Source organism: Dendronephthya gigantea, unplaced genomic scaffold, assembly GCF_004324835.1.
Source record: "Dendronephthya gigantea isolate DGI-Jeju-01 unplaced genomic scaffold, DenGig_1.0 000160F, whole genome shotgun sequence".
In the NCBI taxonomy this organism is placed as follows: Eukaryota; Metazoa; Cnidaria; class Anthozoa; order Malacalcyonacea; family Nephtheidae; genus Dendronephthya; species Dendronephthya gigantea.
In genome coordinates, this window is record NW_021163170.1 from 158,113 (window position 1) to 175,564 (window position 17,452).

Consider the following 17,452-nt stretch of genomic DNA (forward strand, 5'->3'; position numbering starts at 1 on the left):
GACAACCTCGTACCCAGGCGCTTCTTCAGGAAAAAAAAAGAGGCTTGCGCGTACAGCGACATTTGTTAGCGGAGATTGTTTTTTGGGGAAATTGTCTGATTCTTATAGAGAATATATCGATATTGTTTTCGGCAAAGCATAGTTACCTAAGCGACTTAAGCTGATATTTAGTCATTTATTAAAAAAACATTATAGCTTCCAAGATCAAACGCAACTAAATTCTTGACACAGAAGCCCGGCTGTAAAAATAAACTCACAAGCTTCTCGTTTACAGAAAGCAATTTAAGAGAACGCATATTTCAGGTGTACAAAGACTGACGAACACTGTGTTAATACCAGCAGACGACAAGCTTCTGATGTTGACACAGCAGGCGAATAATTATTTTCTTAACGTGGTTTTAATTTACCACTCACCTCAGTAGAACGAACACTTCCAAAACAAACTCATCATGTTCACGTTCAAGTTATCAGTGTTTCTTTGTTTCGCTGTTTTCACCTTCGTTGAGGCTGGTCAATATGATGGGTAAGGCCTTCATTATTATACATAAATGGGAATATTTTAGCGTAGTTTTAAACCAGGGTGAAAACTAATTAGTTTTTCAATACTTTTTCCAAATGAAAACTAATTTCGAAACCATCATGATTATTTCTGTTCCGCTGACGGTGTGATTGCAAAGTGCCCTTACCTCATCGCAAAATTATATAAATCTTTTCTTTTGAATCACCTCCCTATACGAATAGCGCGGGTTAACGGAAACATGAGTCAAAATTACTCTGAACCTACTTATGGGGCAACCGCTGAAGCAGCTCTGTCAATCAGCCATTTGTGGCCGCCTTTACTCCACACAATTTGCGACTTGCGTCTACACAAAGCAATCTTCACTTACATATTTGAATAGAAAATAAATCTATATTACTATGCTTAGATTACGCCTCCAAATATAATATTGATAGTGTCCGTTGATAGTAATTCTATTTTCTATAAATGAGTTATCAATTTTTTATGCTATTAATTTTTGTTGGGGGGCCCTAAATCTCGGGGTCCCCCGTCAGTTGACACCCCAAGTTACCTCACTGGTGTAGGCTTTACTCCCAAAGTGTCCTCAAAAAGCCGGGATAGCCTAGGTAATGAATGGTACCGTGGACAAACTCATTGGCCTACCCGGACGCCATAGCTTGATTTTTCTCTCTAACACATCGCCAGTGAAATATGATATTTTTTCTCTTAGAAAAGTTCTGCGAGTAGTACCCCAGACAAATGAAGATTTAGAGAACTTACGGTCATTAGTAGATGAGGATGGATTGCAGGTTATTACATTTGTAGCATGACTCATAGTATACATGGCTGGAAGCATTCTGGAATTGATAATTTTATACATACGGTAACGAAAGCCGGCCTTATCCAGTCCTTTTCCTAAAGCAGTTAAACGTAAAAATTTTGCCTACCTAGTACTTTTAAATAAAATAACCTAAGCTAAAAAATCTATTTCAAAATCGTACATGGTTTTATTTTGTCGAGACTTTTGAGTTTTAATCAGTGTAAAATGAATGTTCAGAAGAAGTTGCAACTCACATGTATTTAGCTGACGAAGAGGAAGATTGTGAAACGTGTAATGTCCAATCACCTGTTATAAAAATGCAACCAAGATAAGAGCCTTATTTGCTAATAAGGGTAGTCTTCTCACATTCCATTTTCCATTTCTTTTCATCCACATTCCTACTTATACGTACCCACCCCCTTGTCTCCTCTCCTGAATTGTATCACTTTGCTTGAATTCCATATTTAGTCAATCATGGATAATTTTGATCAAAACAATCTCATTAGTTACTTATGCCCCGGATGACTCATTAGCTTACATTTCATCGCGTGATGCTTCCAAAACTATGACCCATTCTATTAACTAGAGTTTTGACATGTCAAGGTTTCTGCCTGTTGTTCTCTTTGCCTTACAGCATCTCCCTCAGCTATCATAATCTATCATAATGCTTTAACCTAGATTGACTTTTGGCAAGGTCCGGCTGAGGTCGGCAGAAATGTAGACATCTATGTTCATGAAGCAAATTTGGCAACGGTTTTTGAACTCTTGAAGAACTTCAAACTCAGTTACACCGTACTCATTGATGATGTTCAGGGAGAGGTTGATAACGAAAATCCTCCAACATCTCGCGCAGGAGGATTTCAATACGAACGATACAACACATTATCCGCGGTATGGTAGCATTCATATCATGCAGACTTCATGCTATTTCATGGAGACGGCTGGATGGCAGATAGATGATGGCGGAGTAACTCGTGTTTTAGCAATTACAAAAACAACTTTTACTTGGGCAACAAATAAATCCCGGATTTATATTTCATTTGCAGATTCACGCTGAGATGCAAAAGCTAGCTTCAACCCATTCCAACATCGCCTCACTATTTTCAACAGGAAAATCATATGAAGGAAATGAACAATTCGCCGTAAAGGTAGGGCACACACGAAGTTTGGTTTTCTAAAAAGCATTGACCAGCGACATAAATCACTCTCAGACCACCCCAAGGGACGAGTTCATCTACTGTGTTCAAGACTTAAATGAAATGAGATAAATCATTGTGCCCGTTCTCATATTGGTACAAACTGTTGTCTCGGGACCTGCTCCGCTCATATGCCGGAAAATCCAAATACACTAATTCTTACATCACCTTTAAACACTTTTAGATCAGATCCCAAAATTCGAGAAAGCCGAAAAAAACATTTTTTGTGAATTGCGGTATTCACGCTCGTGAATGGATTACGCCTGCAACATGCATGTATATGATTCGAGAGGTAATTGTCGTTTGATGAAACAAAACAAGTTGCGAAACAACAAAGTAATGTAATCTTATAGTATTTTTAAAGAGAATGAAAATCGTTATTTAATTCCAGATGTTAACAAAATATGGTACAGATTCAAGCGTGAAAAGCATGGTGGATAAAATGGATTGGGTCATTATGCCGTCCTTGAATCCTGATGGATATAAATACACATGGAATGCGGTAATAAAGTTTGCTGTGTTTTCTGACTGAAACGCATTACCAACATTAGATCACTGTATAATGCGCCCCCACCTCTGTGAAATTGTTCAACGGTTTGATTTTGCGTTTTACAAGAATCGAATGTGGCGACGAACTAAGACAAAGCACAGTGGCTGTACTGGAGCTGATCCAAATAGAAATTGGAATTATAAATGGGGAGGTAATGCGGCAGTAATGCGGCAACCAAAAATACAATACATGCAGCATATTTCACTGAGCTAACATAAAAAATCAAATCAGACTTTCTTCAGGTGACAGATCGAGAAATATTGTTAGTTAACTATACGCATGCTCCGAGCCCCGAAAGTATGTATACATATGTCTCTTAGTACGCAACATGCAGGCCGACCAAATTTGAACGTCCCAGGCAATATACCAGGTCCAAACCTTGCTGTATTTTTCACTCTACCACATACTAGGTGTTGGTACCAGTTCCAGCTGTGGTGACACTTACCACGGTCCGAGACCATTCTCAGAAGTCGAAACGTACAATGTCGCAAAATATTTGTTGAAACAACGCAGAAATTTGATTGGCTACATGGATATCCACGCGTACAGTCAATTGTGGATGACACCTTGGGGATACAAGAGGGCATATCCAAATGATAGTGGGGAACAGGTAGGTACATGACAGGCCTATAAGGTAGTAACGCGGCTACTTGCAATGGACAATGTCGGTTAAATCGATGCGTTTCTTAGATGCGAGTTGGGAAAATTGCAGCAAATGCTCTCAGAAATGCAGGATATGGAACAACATACAAAGTTGGACCTTCTTCTGTGATCATCTGTGAGTAGATTCTGTTGTTAGGTCTTTTTTTTCTGTTCAATGTTTTCATTTAAATATTTTTGCACTGCAGATGCAACAAGCGGTACAACCGGGGATTGGGCCTCAGGTTTTTTAGGGGTGAAATATTCCTATGCTCTAGAACTCCGGGATAAAGGTCGCCACGGGTTCCTATTACCAGCTTCTCAAATCATTCCTACAGGCGTTGAGACGTTCGCTGCCATGAAAGCAATGGCTAATGCCATGAAATTGTCTTAATTTATGTTTAATCACATGTCATTTCTTATGAAAGAAAATAAATATCGCAGTTGAAACTTTTAAATGTAGTTATCATGCATATCTACCACCGGCCGATTGGGGGGAAAGTAATCCGGCGGTAGTTCACTGGCAATGGTGGAGATAAGTCTTTCTAAAGTAACGTTTATTAAATCTTGCCATAGATGCAACATCAGGAGCGACAGACGATTGGGCCTATGGCTTTCTTGGGGTAAAGTACTCTTACGGTTTAGAGCTCCGAGATAAAGGGCGCCATGGATTTCTTTTGCCAGCCAAACAGATAATCCCAACAGGGGTCGAAACCTTTGCTGCTATGAAAGCAATGGCTCAGGCTATAAAGTTGTAATTGTAATGAATTTCACAGCAAAAAAGAAAATATATAAGTTAAGCGTTAACTTTGAAATTTTAAGTAATTAACTGATCACCTATACTGCATTATTTATAGTGTCCCCAATTTAGAAAGCTGATGAACATAAAATTGAAAGAACAATTCAGTCTATTTTGTCCTTCCCCATGCACAGTTCGTCACATCACTTCTCTTCACTCTTATTCCAGTGACTTTATTCTAGCTTTGTTCTCCTTTGATTCCTCACTGCTTTTGGGTAATTTTAAATTAAGATTGCGTGACAATGTTTCGTACATATTATTGATACTTAAAGATAATCGAACTTTTCTCTTGTCGCCGTAGAAGATATCTGCACACACGAGAATTAAAGGATCACCAATTCTTAGATAATAAAAAAAGCGATGAATAAATTTCGTGTTATGCAGTCTTATTTTCAAACAACGCCTACGCATATTGCGCATATAAAGAGTAAAGTGTAATAATTTATCTTAACGATCCAATATTGAATACTCGACATACGATTTGAGGAAAAGAAAATATTCATAAATGTTCAAATATTTCTTTTTCCAATCGAGTGCAAAATCTAAATTGGAATAGGGCGTTTAGTATGTTCAGCAAAATTTTTAAATGATTGGATATATATAAGATTTAAGGCTTGCGTGCATAGCTGTGCTTAGATTATATTTATCACAGGAATCCCAACACTCCTATGCATGACCTCGACCTTATTCACGTACATGCAAACATTTATAGAACTGGCAAAGAAGCCCGATATTTTATTAAAATTTGATCTATTTTTACTCAATTCTCTTGATATTCCAAGGCCAATCTATTCTTAAACATAAAATTATAATTGAAATGATCCATTTGGTTTCACAAACTGCTCCAGAAATTTTGCAGATGACGGATCGCAATTCCTATTTCATCTCCCCAGGTTATTAAGGGACAAGGGTAATAAAATTTCTGAAATCTCTAGCTAGGTAATAAGCGAAAACGCTAAACAAAAACCTAAATTTTAACTTATCTCGTTGTGTCAATGCCGCCTTGCTTGCGATTAAAATCTTCTAAGAAGTTATTTTATCTGAAAGGAACTTCAAGATTGACTAAATATATATTTCCGCGCCGAAAAGCGGTCAATCTGAGTGTAAAGCATGCAATCAATACAAACCTGATAACTCTATCAGTTCTAAATGATCGTTCAAAGCACGACTATTCATCACACATTGTCAATAGGTTGATTTGATTTGGGATGCGATAAATATCACGCAGATACAATGTGCTTTGTGCGGTGTCATGCGAATTCCAGAGCTTTCACATTGCATGTCTGTTTTTACGCGTGCTGATACGCCAATACAGGCAAGTTTTTACAGGATCCGAGAATTCACAAAAAATACATGTCGAGTAAAGAAACTCAATTGAAAGAACAATTATCTGCCCTTTATCTCTGCAACGAGAACTTGTCTAAATACTTCAAGTATCTTCGTGTTGACTAAACATGAAAATGAACTGAATCCTATGTCCGTGACCAGTTGGTTAGCTATATATTATTGATGGTAATACTTAAAAAGTAATTTACTCGAATTTTGAATTAGTTTCGTCATTAAAAACCAGTTGATTTAAGCTGATAATTGAAATCTGATGTGTTTATTGCTAATGTCACACATGGAGATTATGTTTGTTTTATGAACAATATCTTGTGAAATTTGCAAAGAAAAAATCAAACTTATATTATTATTCATGCATAGACTGTCGGGTCGAAAATCAAAATTATGGCGGTATGTCTTTAAAAGAACCAAACCGGAACTTTTATATAATCAAGACGACGCAGAAACAGTCCTTTTGTTAATTACTTGAAGTTGCCAATGTTTTGTCAAAACTACTTCAACGATAATTTTGACATTCCAAGAAAAAAACGACAGAAAAGAAACCTTTGTTTATCTATATGTTGGAAACGAAAGGAGTTTATTAGTGTATTAATGAAGCTCTTCAGAATTTAAGCTACACAAATTATCTTTTACTCTCCAGCTGAGAACTATAACACTCACATTAGTTCACCAGTATTTAGTTATCATGATATACTATATAACATGGACTCATGTAAACTGGAACGGTTAGAACTGGATCGTGTATCTTTTAATCTAGTGGATTTTAATTTCAGAGCTGTTGATATCTACTGAAGGAATAAAGTGAAACTAAATCAAGAAACAACCCTAGTTTATATGTCACAACGACATACAAAAATTAGAATCACAATTCTGCCATTAATGGGATATCATCTGCACATATATTCAGATGTGAAAAAATTCCGTTCTAACTGTGAATTCTGGTTGCATATATAGATTCCAGTCTTTTTATAATTGTCTATGACGTGTATTAGTAAAAAGTTAAAAAGCACGGATTTTGATAGAGCACTCAAAGATTTAGGAAGAGCATCGAAGAGACAAGATCGAGAATATGCGGTGAAAGAGCTGCGACCCTGTGGGCAAAGTAAGAATCTTGATCGCAAAGAAAAATGTATTGTTCCTCAAAGGATGTGGTTAATAAAACACACTATATGGGGCACTACATGAACTAAGCATCATTCTCCAGTGTTTTTTTACACATGCAATTGTATAAGTGAGAGCACAGTTTGACGTCTTCCTTCTGGCACGGTATATAGTGGGATATAACACAAGACTGTTACATTCAGGTTGAAGGAAGAGTGAAGAAACTTGGAGTGAATAAAACACACAACAATGTTGGTATCCGTATTACTGTTAGCAGCTGTTTCGATGGCAAAGTCAAATCCTTTTTATGGGGATTATTATGAAGGGTATGTAACAAAATAACCTACGTTTTTGTTCATATTAGTGAAGATTTCACCCAATTTTTATTCGTATGATCTTATTGTCCACAATATTTAAACCTTATAGCTGCAATAGAAAAATGTATAGATCCATAGTAGAAAAATCTAATCTTGAGCGGTTGTATTATTTTGATGAAGCCGTCCAGACCAAGGTCGGTATAGACAAAAACTACCACAAATTCAAATTTTTAACAAAAGCGAAGAATATAAATATTCCACCCGCCTTCTTTCTGTTGTTACAAAACCATATTCACACTTATATAAAACGGAAAGGTCTGGTCATCTGTGTTGTAACTAAAGCCAACAAATAAATTGAAATGCTATAAAATAATGTATAGAGATAAAAAGACAGCTGTTAACAAAGAACAAATGTGGTAATTGAAAATGTCCGTTAAGAGTACAGCCATTTTTTTAGCCCCGAGAAAGCAGAATGTCAGTTAGAGTCATATCTGTTAATCTTCTTGCGGAGGAGGAAACAGGATTGATGAGATTTGCTTTAAAATTTCAATCAAATTAAATAGTTTAGTTAGAATGGGAGGACACGCCAAAATACGTCTGTTTCTTTCCATGAGGACTTTAGATATCAGAATTGTTCATTATTAGGAGCTTGTGAAAACGAGATGATCATGCATGGAGCCAGATTTCCAGAATAGTTTTAAACCAAATAAGGTATCGGTACATAGCTTGCAGTCTACTCCAAAGATGGCTAAAATACCAAACTGCGCGATATGACAGCATATTTCACTGTCAATAGGAACGTTGCCAAAAGTTACGCACTTGTTTCTCGTGAGAAAGCAATTTTTTAATCAAACTTTAATGTCTATGTGTGTCGTGTACTAGAAACGAGGAATTTAAATTTTTTTAGTTGAATTGTTCCCCGTATAAAAAATAATCGGTGTGATTTTTTAACATCAAGGAAGTCTGTAAAGTCTGTAAACAAATATCAGAGTAGATATCCCTCGCGTCCGAACCTAGTTTCCTCGCGATTGAATGGCCACGCATTTCAAAATTTGAACATCTACTAAATAGTTTAAAATTGAATAGAGAAGCGCCATATGAACCACACCTGCCTCACAATATAAAGTAAGAAATGTTACAAAAAATATTGTCAACAAAGCCTCGAGGCAAATTAGAATTATTCCCATCGCTATAAATTAAGAATAATGTGATATTTGGTCAATTCAGTGGGTTGAAACTGGTTTCGTAGACCAGCGTATTTCCGGTGTGGGAAGGGAACGTCAGTGATTATAACACTTAATATTTAAACAAATTGGATGAATTTTTTTAACACTGAGAACTCACTGCTGTTTACTCTCTTCCCACTCAATGGCGTGAGTTCAAGACAAATACATGTGCTTAGTTGGGTTGGAAATTGCGTTGTTATTGAGTTAAAGGTTAGCCAAAAAGAAAGATTGGCTAACGAGAACATACTCATAGACATAGGAATATAACTTAGAAATAATCTGTTCGGTCCATTGGTGATATATTAGATCGAATTCAATTTCCATGACGACATTCTTGCAAAGTAATAAAAACCCGAATCCAAGACGGTTTTCAAAAGTTTGCTTACTGTATATATATATGTACAATATATACGTAATTATTGTGCTTCGTTTTCTAGAAACGTGTTATTATGTTTAAATGTTTATACCAATTAGTAATATGCGATTTAATAAAACTTGATCAAATTTAAATCTTAAGTATATTCTTGAGAGCTTTGTTTACATTTGTTATCGAGGTTTCAACAGTAAATGTATGCAACCTGACGTGCCAGGCTGTATATGCAAGAACGCCTGACCATGTATGTCGTAAAAAATAATTCACTGTTTGACTGTTTCCAGCTAACATACGCAATCAACTACAATTTCCTATGCACTTTATATATCATGTATAAACAGTTACAAGTAAATTCTGTTGAAATACATGGTCAGTATATTATAATCAAGCTTATCCCTATAAAAACATGTCATTCTGTGTTCAATGTGTAGAGAGAATTCGTACAGATGGAGGAAAAGTAGAATATTTTCAAATTAGAACAATTATCTCAGGAAACAGCTGTAATAATTGCTCAATTTATTAATGGAACCAATTTCCTGCCTCTATAGAACCGCAACGAATTAGTACAAATAAATACACTTGGTTTGTATCTTGCTGTATGTCAATTGAATTTCGCAATATTCCTGTTTGGTATCTCGACTTCTTATCTTTTGCTAATTCGTTGTCGTTGACGTCACTCGCAACGACACGATCTGCACCCCATCTTGTCTAGAGTAATTCAACAACCAATTTTTATATACAATTATTCTTACATGATTCAAGCAACGTTTTTCAGAAAATAGAATACACAAACTTGATAATTTGACATTCCGTGATTCTCGATTTTATTGCTAACCACATGTCATATGCTGATTCATTAACAAAAGCATCACACATACATTGTCAAACCTTGTCGATAAAAACAGGGCGTAAGTCAGTCAATAAAATCTCATGGTCGATATCTCAGTAGTCCTCACCAGGCTTAGAGAGAGTAGGCTTATTAAAAAATGACTTATCTTATGTTGTAATCTTTTTCTAATTACACAAACTCTGTGGGAAGTGGAAATGATATCGCCTTCTGCGTCCTGCAATGATATGGTTATGTGTCCTTTGTTTCGAGAAACAACCGCTTTGTTCAAGTCCAAATTAATCAGGAAGCTCTATACATTAATAAATACAATAAACATTGATTGGATTAAGCCAAAGGCAAAGAATGCTAAAAATTGGTTACTGTCGCAAAAATGTTGTAAAATATACAGTCTTATATATAATAATGAACAGGTTGTTCAAATCATATCAAATCATATTAAAATATTACACTGTGCGTGTGCATGCAATATCACTTCCAGTGATATTTTAATGGAACTCGCAATCCAATGATGTTTTATCATTGGCGGCATTGGAGATTTTAGACGAAAACGAAGGGGTAAGGCTCTGAACACTACACAAATGTCAATACGACAGACAAGGGACGCTAATTATGACTTCAGGTCTGGACACTTGGAGGTAAAAAGCCTGCTGTTTTCATTTTAGCTGAAAGTTTGAACAGATCTGGTTTATATGCTCACAATTGCTCGAACTGACAATCGCCTTGATGGCTTTGTATGGCCTTCTATGGTAAAAATTCCATCCGATTTCAAAATGTTTTCTTTGTTCATTTCTCTTGTGCTCAACAAAATATGTTCACAATTATTGATATCTATATTCGAATTAATTAACCAACGATATATTATATACTGAACTTATGTTAAAGGGAATCTAGTTGGTGAACAAGGTCATCGGATCAAATGATACGAGAGCATTAAAATAAGACTAGGTCACAGTAAAACACAGTGTACAACATGACTATAGTGAATAACCTAAACCAGCTAAATATTTGTCTTCAAACCAATTTAATATCATCGGGATTGTTTCACCTGCATGCAGAGTTCAGAATGATTGATTTGTAAATAACTTGCTTATACAACTCATTACGAGTGAATTGCGATCCAGCAGTGTGTTTGCATAATCATTGAGAAATCACACTCGTGTCACAAGTCAGGCACACATTCACAATGTTTGACACATTTCCTAATCTTAAGTATTTGTCTGTTCAATAAAAAATATTGTCTGTTGTTACAGGCCGGTACAGATGACGTCAAAAATATGCAATCACAAAAAAGCCACTTAGTTCGACTAGTAATCTAGTGTTATACCTTACTCAAATGTGATAAATAATTTGTACTACATAGGAAATAACATTGAATGGCCGATCATATAAGACTCGGTAATTGTTATCTTCACACACCACCCGAAATCACGGGGCTTAATTAGAATACTCTTTCTTGGAGAACTGTAAGACGTCGATGTAGGAGGCAACTAGTCTGGTCAAAAGTCATTATATCTATTAATTAACTGACATATCAACTCACAAGGTATGATGCAATAGGAATATCATCCAGCTGTTTCAAAAAATATTCCACTCTAAACCGTCGAAACGAGCTAGCCACAAGGCAAGTTGTGACAACCTCGTTATCGGCAACGGTTGGTCTTAGATGTTAAAATTTAAAAATGGATCTTTCTTATATGACATTTGACATGTCTTTTGATCCAAATTTATTTGTAAATCCTCGCCTTAATCTAGTAATCAGATCACAATGGAGATAGATATAATTTATATTATTACGAAATCATACTGAGTTTATCGTCATGAATGGCGCCAGTCATGTAGACTGATCATTAGTGTCAAGCTGTTATCGTCAACCTAACAAATGAACAAAATTACTATCAATATTTGATCTTAGAATGAGATTCACTATAGCTAGCTTATTCGCACCCTAATAATAAAAAAATAGCTCAAAAGCCCTACATTTTTCAAAAATAAATAACTCATATGAACTTTAGGCATATATAATTCTGATGAGCTTTAGTTAGTCGTTAGTTTGTATTTATTATATACAAATAATTTGCAGAGACCAAGTCCTTCGTGTTACCCCGGATACAGAGAGTAAAGTCCAAGATGTAATGAAAATTCACAAAGTTTCAGGCTTGGAAAAGGTATTTATTCTAGTACGTTTTTGGGAAAGCAAAGAATTTCAAATAGAGACGAATTTGAGACTACATAGACCTATTCAACATGGTGGCGACATACTTGTCGTGTAAAACAATTAGGGACACAGCATTGGGTATCAATAGCATTTGTTTGTTTTGTTTTGTTTTGTTAAGACCATGAAAATGTATTAAGCTTGTATGAAGCTGTAATCTAACTCAAAAACAGTATGTAGTGGTTAGACATGCTTCAACAGTCAAATTGACTGACTGCAACAGCAAAGCCATCAGACCCATGTTGAGATCTTATGTAATTCTCGCTGGTGTTCAAATATACCTTGGAAGGGGGTAGTTATGGTAGTGAACTATTCCTTTGGAGGAGGCAATATAGCCTTATTAAAGAATGCAATTATTTCATCTCTGGGGCAAACTAGGGAGGGCATCATGCTGGTAAGAAACAAACAAGCATTTAAAAAACCATCCTGGTGTCACAACTTGGGAGAGTGCTAATAGATCATAAAAAATTAAGTGGGCAAATAGAAAAATATGAAGCACTTTTACTTGTTGGTCCTTTCAACAAATAATGACGTAGTAACATTTACTAGTTCAACAATTGAATCACTAACAAAAAACGTACCAAAATATACGATCGTATCTTATTTAAAAATATGTGCATTTTCAATAATCAAAATGTTCAACGTAAAGGTCTAAGCTTCCAGCTTTGAAAGTTTCCTAGTAAACGATTTATAAATTTTGCTAAGGAATCCATCAGGGACAGTTCTGGTAAATGTCAGTTTAGCCGTAATCATCGTTAAGTACAGAGCGTCATATTTTGTTTCACAATGTTAATTTATAGTTGGACTCATGGATGCCGACGTTTCGTCCAAATCATCCAGCAGACTTCTACGCTAAGAAGTCTGAGCTTCCAATCATAGAGGATTTTCTTACAAACAAAAGCATACCATACAGAATCTTGATCAGGAATGTTACTAAAGCCATCTGGAAACAGAGAACTACAAGAAGAAGGAACAGATATAAAATGGGAGAATATGACTATCAAAAATTTCATCCGTTAGCTGAGGTACTGTTGTGCGTGCGATGAACTGCATTCTTATTTTTTCGAGTAAGACAGTGAGGTATACTGTAGAAACGTTAAAGCGGTTCGCAATATATTTAGCTGAAGGACAATACAGGTATTGTTTTAAGGAAATTTTATCACTGCACGAAAGTGGAAGAAATGGTAACAATTTAAATAAATATGTTTCAGAAAAGCTCCAGTAAAAAAATCCTACTGATTCTGCCATTTAAAGTTTACATTCCAATATAACCAGGGAGTAGTCTTTAAACAACTTTGCATCAACTGTGGTATAACAACTGCCTTAAATAGACAAAACACTTCTCGACGTTTCGACCTGAGGGCCTTCGTCAGGGGAGTTAGTATGAAAAATGTACTCTCCTGACGAAGGCCCTCAGGTCGAAACGTCGAGAAGTGTTTTGTCTATTTTAGGCAGTTGTTATACCACAGTTGATTGAAGTTTACATAATTCACAAATTATATGTAGTTTATTTATGTAATAATATATTTATACCTTTTCCGTACTCACAAGTATGTATTTATTGAATAATAAACGGATAAATATCACTGCATCCAAATTGGTTTTCGTCGCACCTTGAAACAACGCCTCGGACAATCTCTTCTAGACAACAATATTCTAAAAACCTTTAGAAAAACCCAAGTAAAAGACTGCTTACTAGTTACAAATTAAAACCACAGAGTTAGAACCAACATTTTCTAATCCTTAATTAATGACATTAAAGCATTGTCTACATTACTAAAATGTTCTCTACTATTACGTAGATTCATAGAGAACTGGAAAAATTGGGGAGAGAATACGCGAATATAAGCGAGATATTAAATCTTGGAAGATCACACGAAGGACGTGAAATGAAGGCAATTAAGGTAAGATATAAACGTTGTTATTCATCACCGATCGTTCCTGAGAAAAAGACCACGGAATATATTTTCTTTAATCTTTATAGATCTTGGGCAGATCGAAAAGAAGCAGAAAAATATTCTTTATTGAATGCGGGACACATGCACGAGAATGGCTTTCACCAGCTACATGCATGTGGCTAATCAAGACGGTAAGGTGGCTGATTGGTTTCATTCATTTATTTATTTATTTATTCATTTATTTGCCAGTTACTCTGTTTATAGAACAGGATCGTACAGAAGGGGTACTGGGGATCCCTCCTTCCCAAATTTGATACAATATTTGGACTTTTACTCTTCAGAAAATTTGGCTGAGCATGCCTCACCTCCGCCCCATCCCCGCCCCCTCTCTCTCTCTCACTAACGAGAAGCATGTGCGACAGCTAAGATACGGTTTTATCTCGGTTGCATGGGTTACCGTCAATAATATTGTTGTTGTTGCTCAGATATTAAAAGATCGTCGTTCTGAAGACAATCACAGTAAAAGAAAAGAGAAAATGTGCAACAGAATAGACTGGGTAATTGTTCCCGTGATAAATGTGGATGGATATGCATACTCATGGACAAAGGTAAGCACAGTTTACTTATCATTCATAAACCTTCAACTATCGTTGATATCCATGACTAACCCTGTTCTTCACAGACGGGAAGGTTTTGGAGAAAGAACAGACGCCGGCCAATTAATAGTAGTGACGAATGTATTGGCATTGATCTCAATCGAAACTGGGGCTACAAGTGGGGAGGTGGGTACAGCATATTCTAACGAGCTACCTCGAGAAAATTTACTCCCAAATGAGTTGACTGCATGAGTTTATATATTCCTTGATTTTTGCATGAGTTTATATATTCCTTGATTAAACCGAATTAAAAATTAATGAACAATTCTTTTCTAGGAAACGGTTCGAGCAACGATCCATGTTCATCTTCTTATCGTGGAACTGCTCCATTCTCGGAAATCGAAACAAGGAATGTTGCAAAATATTTATACAGAAATCGCTGTAATTTGTTGGGTTACATTGGTTTACATAGTTACAGCCAATTCTGGATGACACCTTGGGGCTACAAGACTGAACTACCCGAGCATTATAATGAAATGGTAAGTGGTATTCTGAGTGAGTACATCGTAACTTTATATCATAGGTAGCTCGGTCAATGCAGTTACGTCATACTATCTTATATCTTACGATAATTATATACATAAGACAGTATGACGTGGCCGCATTGACCGGGCTGTGGGTTGCCTGTGCTTATATGTTTCTAAAATTGCTCATATTTTGAGATTTTGGGGTGGTTTAATATAGTTGACAAACAATGTTAAAAATAGGATTTAACAGACTGACTGATTGGTTCGGAGCGATGGTTTTCGCGCGTATCGTCAATAGTCAGGTTTTCTGACTGGTAGCATTTAATATTTATGGTGGTTATTGTGTCAAACGTTTGACTGAATGTTACTCATAGAAACGGGTCGCTGACGTTGCAATCAAAGCAATCAAAATGGCACAAGGAGCAACATACAAGGAGCCTGGGCCTTCTTCAGAGGTCATATGTGAGTGGGATCTTTATTTATACCAGGCAACATTATTACTATTAGTTCTCAGATGAATTAACTTGACTTCTTTCTTCCAGACAGCAACACTGGTAGTGCAAAAGACTGGACGTATGGTGTACTTCACGTGCAATATTCCTATGGAATAGAACTACGTCCAAGCTACGATGGAAAGTATGGATTTCTCGTTCCAGCTGATCAAATCAGACCCTCTGGAGAAGAAATAGTTGCAGCTATCAAAAGCATCTCAACTGTTCTTCACTTATACGAGGGAAGAAGATTGTTGAATTCAAAACCGAGCAGCAAAACGCATAATCATAAAAATGAAATGTGAAATGATAATTAAAGTTCAGTTTCGAAACAAAAATCTCGCGGATTCTGTGGTTGCTTTGGGCACGCAACGGACATTTAATACAAGTATAAAGTTAACGAGAATTATATTTTATATTGGACGAGATAAAAACAAGGTTTATTGAAAATGTTGATGTAAACATACTCCAGTAGCTTAAGCGGGATAAATACAAATACGGTGATGATAGGTAAAGTCTGTGTAAATGTGCATAGCTAAAAAAATAACACTCTCAATCTTATATAATCTTATGTAATCTTATAAAAGATTTTTTTAATATTTTTTACATAATAAGATAATTAATAAAATATAAAATATGTTAGTAAGTTGAGTAGAATTGAGTTGTCTGTCAAACACACGGAATATACCATTTGATTGGTAATACTCACAACACCGCTGTCAAAGATGACGTTTACTGGTCATTAGAGAACATCACGGTTTGGTCATCATGACGTTTACTGGTCATTAGAGAACATCAGGGTTTTTGGTCATCATGACGTTTACTGGTCATTAGAGAACATCAGGGTTTTTGGTCATCATGACGTTTACTGGTCATTAGAGAACATCAGGGTTTGGTCATCATGACGTTTACTGGTCATTAGAGAACATCAGGGTTTTTGGTCATCATGACGTTTACTGGTCATTAGAGAACATCAGGGTTTGGTCATCATGACGTTTACTGGTCATTAGAGAACATCAGGGTTTTTGGTCATCATGACGTTTACTGGTCATTAGAGAACATCAGGGTTTGGTCATCATGACGTTTACTGGTCATTAGAGAACATCAGGGTTTTTGGTCATCATGACGTTTACTGGTCATTAGAGAACATCAGGGTTTTTGGTCATCATGACGTTTACTGGTCATTAGGGAACATCAGGGTTTTTGGTCATCATACACTGACTCCAACCTCGTACCCAGGGTCTTTTACTTCGCTCCACGGAAAACCTTGGGAACGACGTTGCACTGTCTCTTGGAAATTAGGGAATGTATCGCAATTTTTGGTTCCCCAGTGATGAAGCCGAGGCTTTGTAGTGATTTTGGTAGGCTTTGGCGTTCAATTGCAACGCCTCGTCAGTGCAACTTGGTTCGTTTATACACGAGATGACTGCCGTATTTACGCATGCGCGTTCGTTCGGCGAAAGGTGTGTTTTTGGGCGATAATATTCAGTGGGGGTATATTTTGCGAGAGGTAATGGTAAGGTTTAAACCTTATAAAAACTTTTATTCCTTTTTAATTGCCACTTTGATTCCACTATTACGTTCACTGTTAAAAACACACTTTGTACATTTATATGAACAACTGGATCATAGACCCAGACACTGATCACGATCACCTGAAAACTATCGGACTGATCAGAGTCAATGGACGACTTAAGCTTTAGATTAATTTCTTAAAAACGACATTTTCTGAAAGAGCTTACAAAAATTAGTAAAACTGGCATGTTTGGCTGCGAATTGTGGTAAATTACGGAGAATATAGCCATGTGAAGTTCACGAATTTTGTATACTTTTGTATTACGGCCGAAAGTGTGTAACTAAGTGTGTTTTCGCACGTCATACAAAAGTATACAAAATGTGCCAACTTCACCTGGCTATATTTTCCGTATTTTACAAAATTTCGCAGCCAAACTTTGCACTTGAACTAACTTAAGTAAGATCTTTCTGGCTGTGATGATTTATATTCTTCTAGTTA

The 17,452-nt window shown here is 36.2% G+C and overlaps 2 protein-coding genes across 3 annotated transcripts; both read left to right on the top strand.

Annotated features, from left to right (window-relative positions):
- Positions 1-405: 405 nt before the first annotated feature.
- LOC114537557 (carboxypeptidase B-like) lies at positions 406-4,511 on the top strand. Of its 2 annotated transcripts, none has more exons than XM_028558610.1 (10): positions 406-523; positions 1,230-1,308; positions 1,998-2,210; positions 2,366-2,467; positions 2,700-2,807; positions 2,907-3,017; positions 3,132-3,216; positions 3,476-3,675; positions 3,756-3,843; positions 3,914-4,170. In XM_028558610.1, exons 1-10 carry the CDS (start codon positions 450-452, stop codon positions 4,096-4,098), a joined length of 1,245 nt encoding a protein of 414 aa, XP_028414411.1. In that variant the 5' UTR covers positions 406-449; the 3' UTR covers positions 4,099-4,170. The 2 variants fall into 2 exon arrangements, with proteins under 2 accessions (XP_028414411.1, XP_028414412.1); XM_028558611.1 differs by lacking the exon at positions 3,914-4,170 and adding an exon at positions 4,281-4,511 and having other exon boundaries at positions 407-523.
- A 2,360-nt stretch (positions 4,512-6,871) lies between these two features.
- Positions 6,872-16,026, top strand: LOC114537554 (carboxypeptidase B-like). Its single transcript, XM_028558607.1, has 11 exons — positions 6,872-6,949; positions 7,152-7,274; positions 11,795-11,879; positions 12,727-12,951; positions 13,729-13,830; positions 13,911-14,015; positions 14,310-14,432; positions 14,507-14,606; positions 14,757-14,959; positions 15,322-15,409; positions 15,490-16,026. The coding sequence occupies exons 2-11, from the start codon at positions 7,198-7,200 to the stop codon at positions 15,741-15,743; spliced, it is 1,362 nt and encodes a 453-aa protein (XP_028414408.1). The 5' UTR covers positions 6,872-6,949; positions 7,152-7,197; the 3' UTR covers positions 15,744-16,026.
- Positions 16,027-17,452: the final 1,426 nt, after the last annotated feature.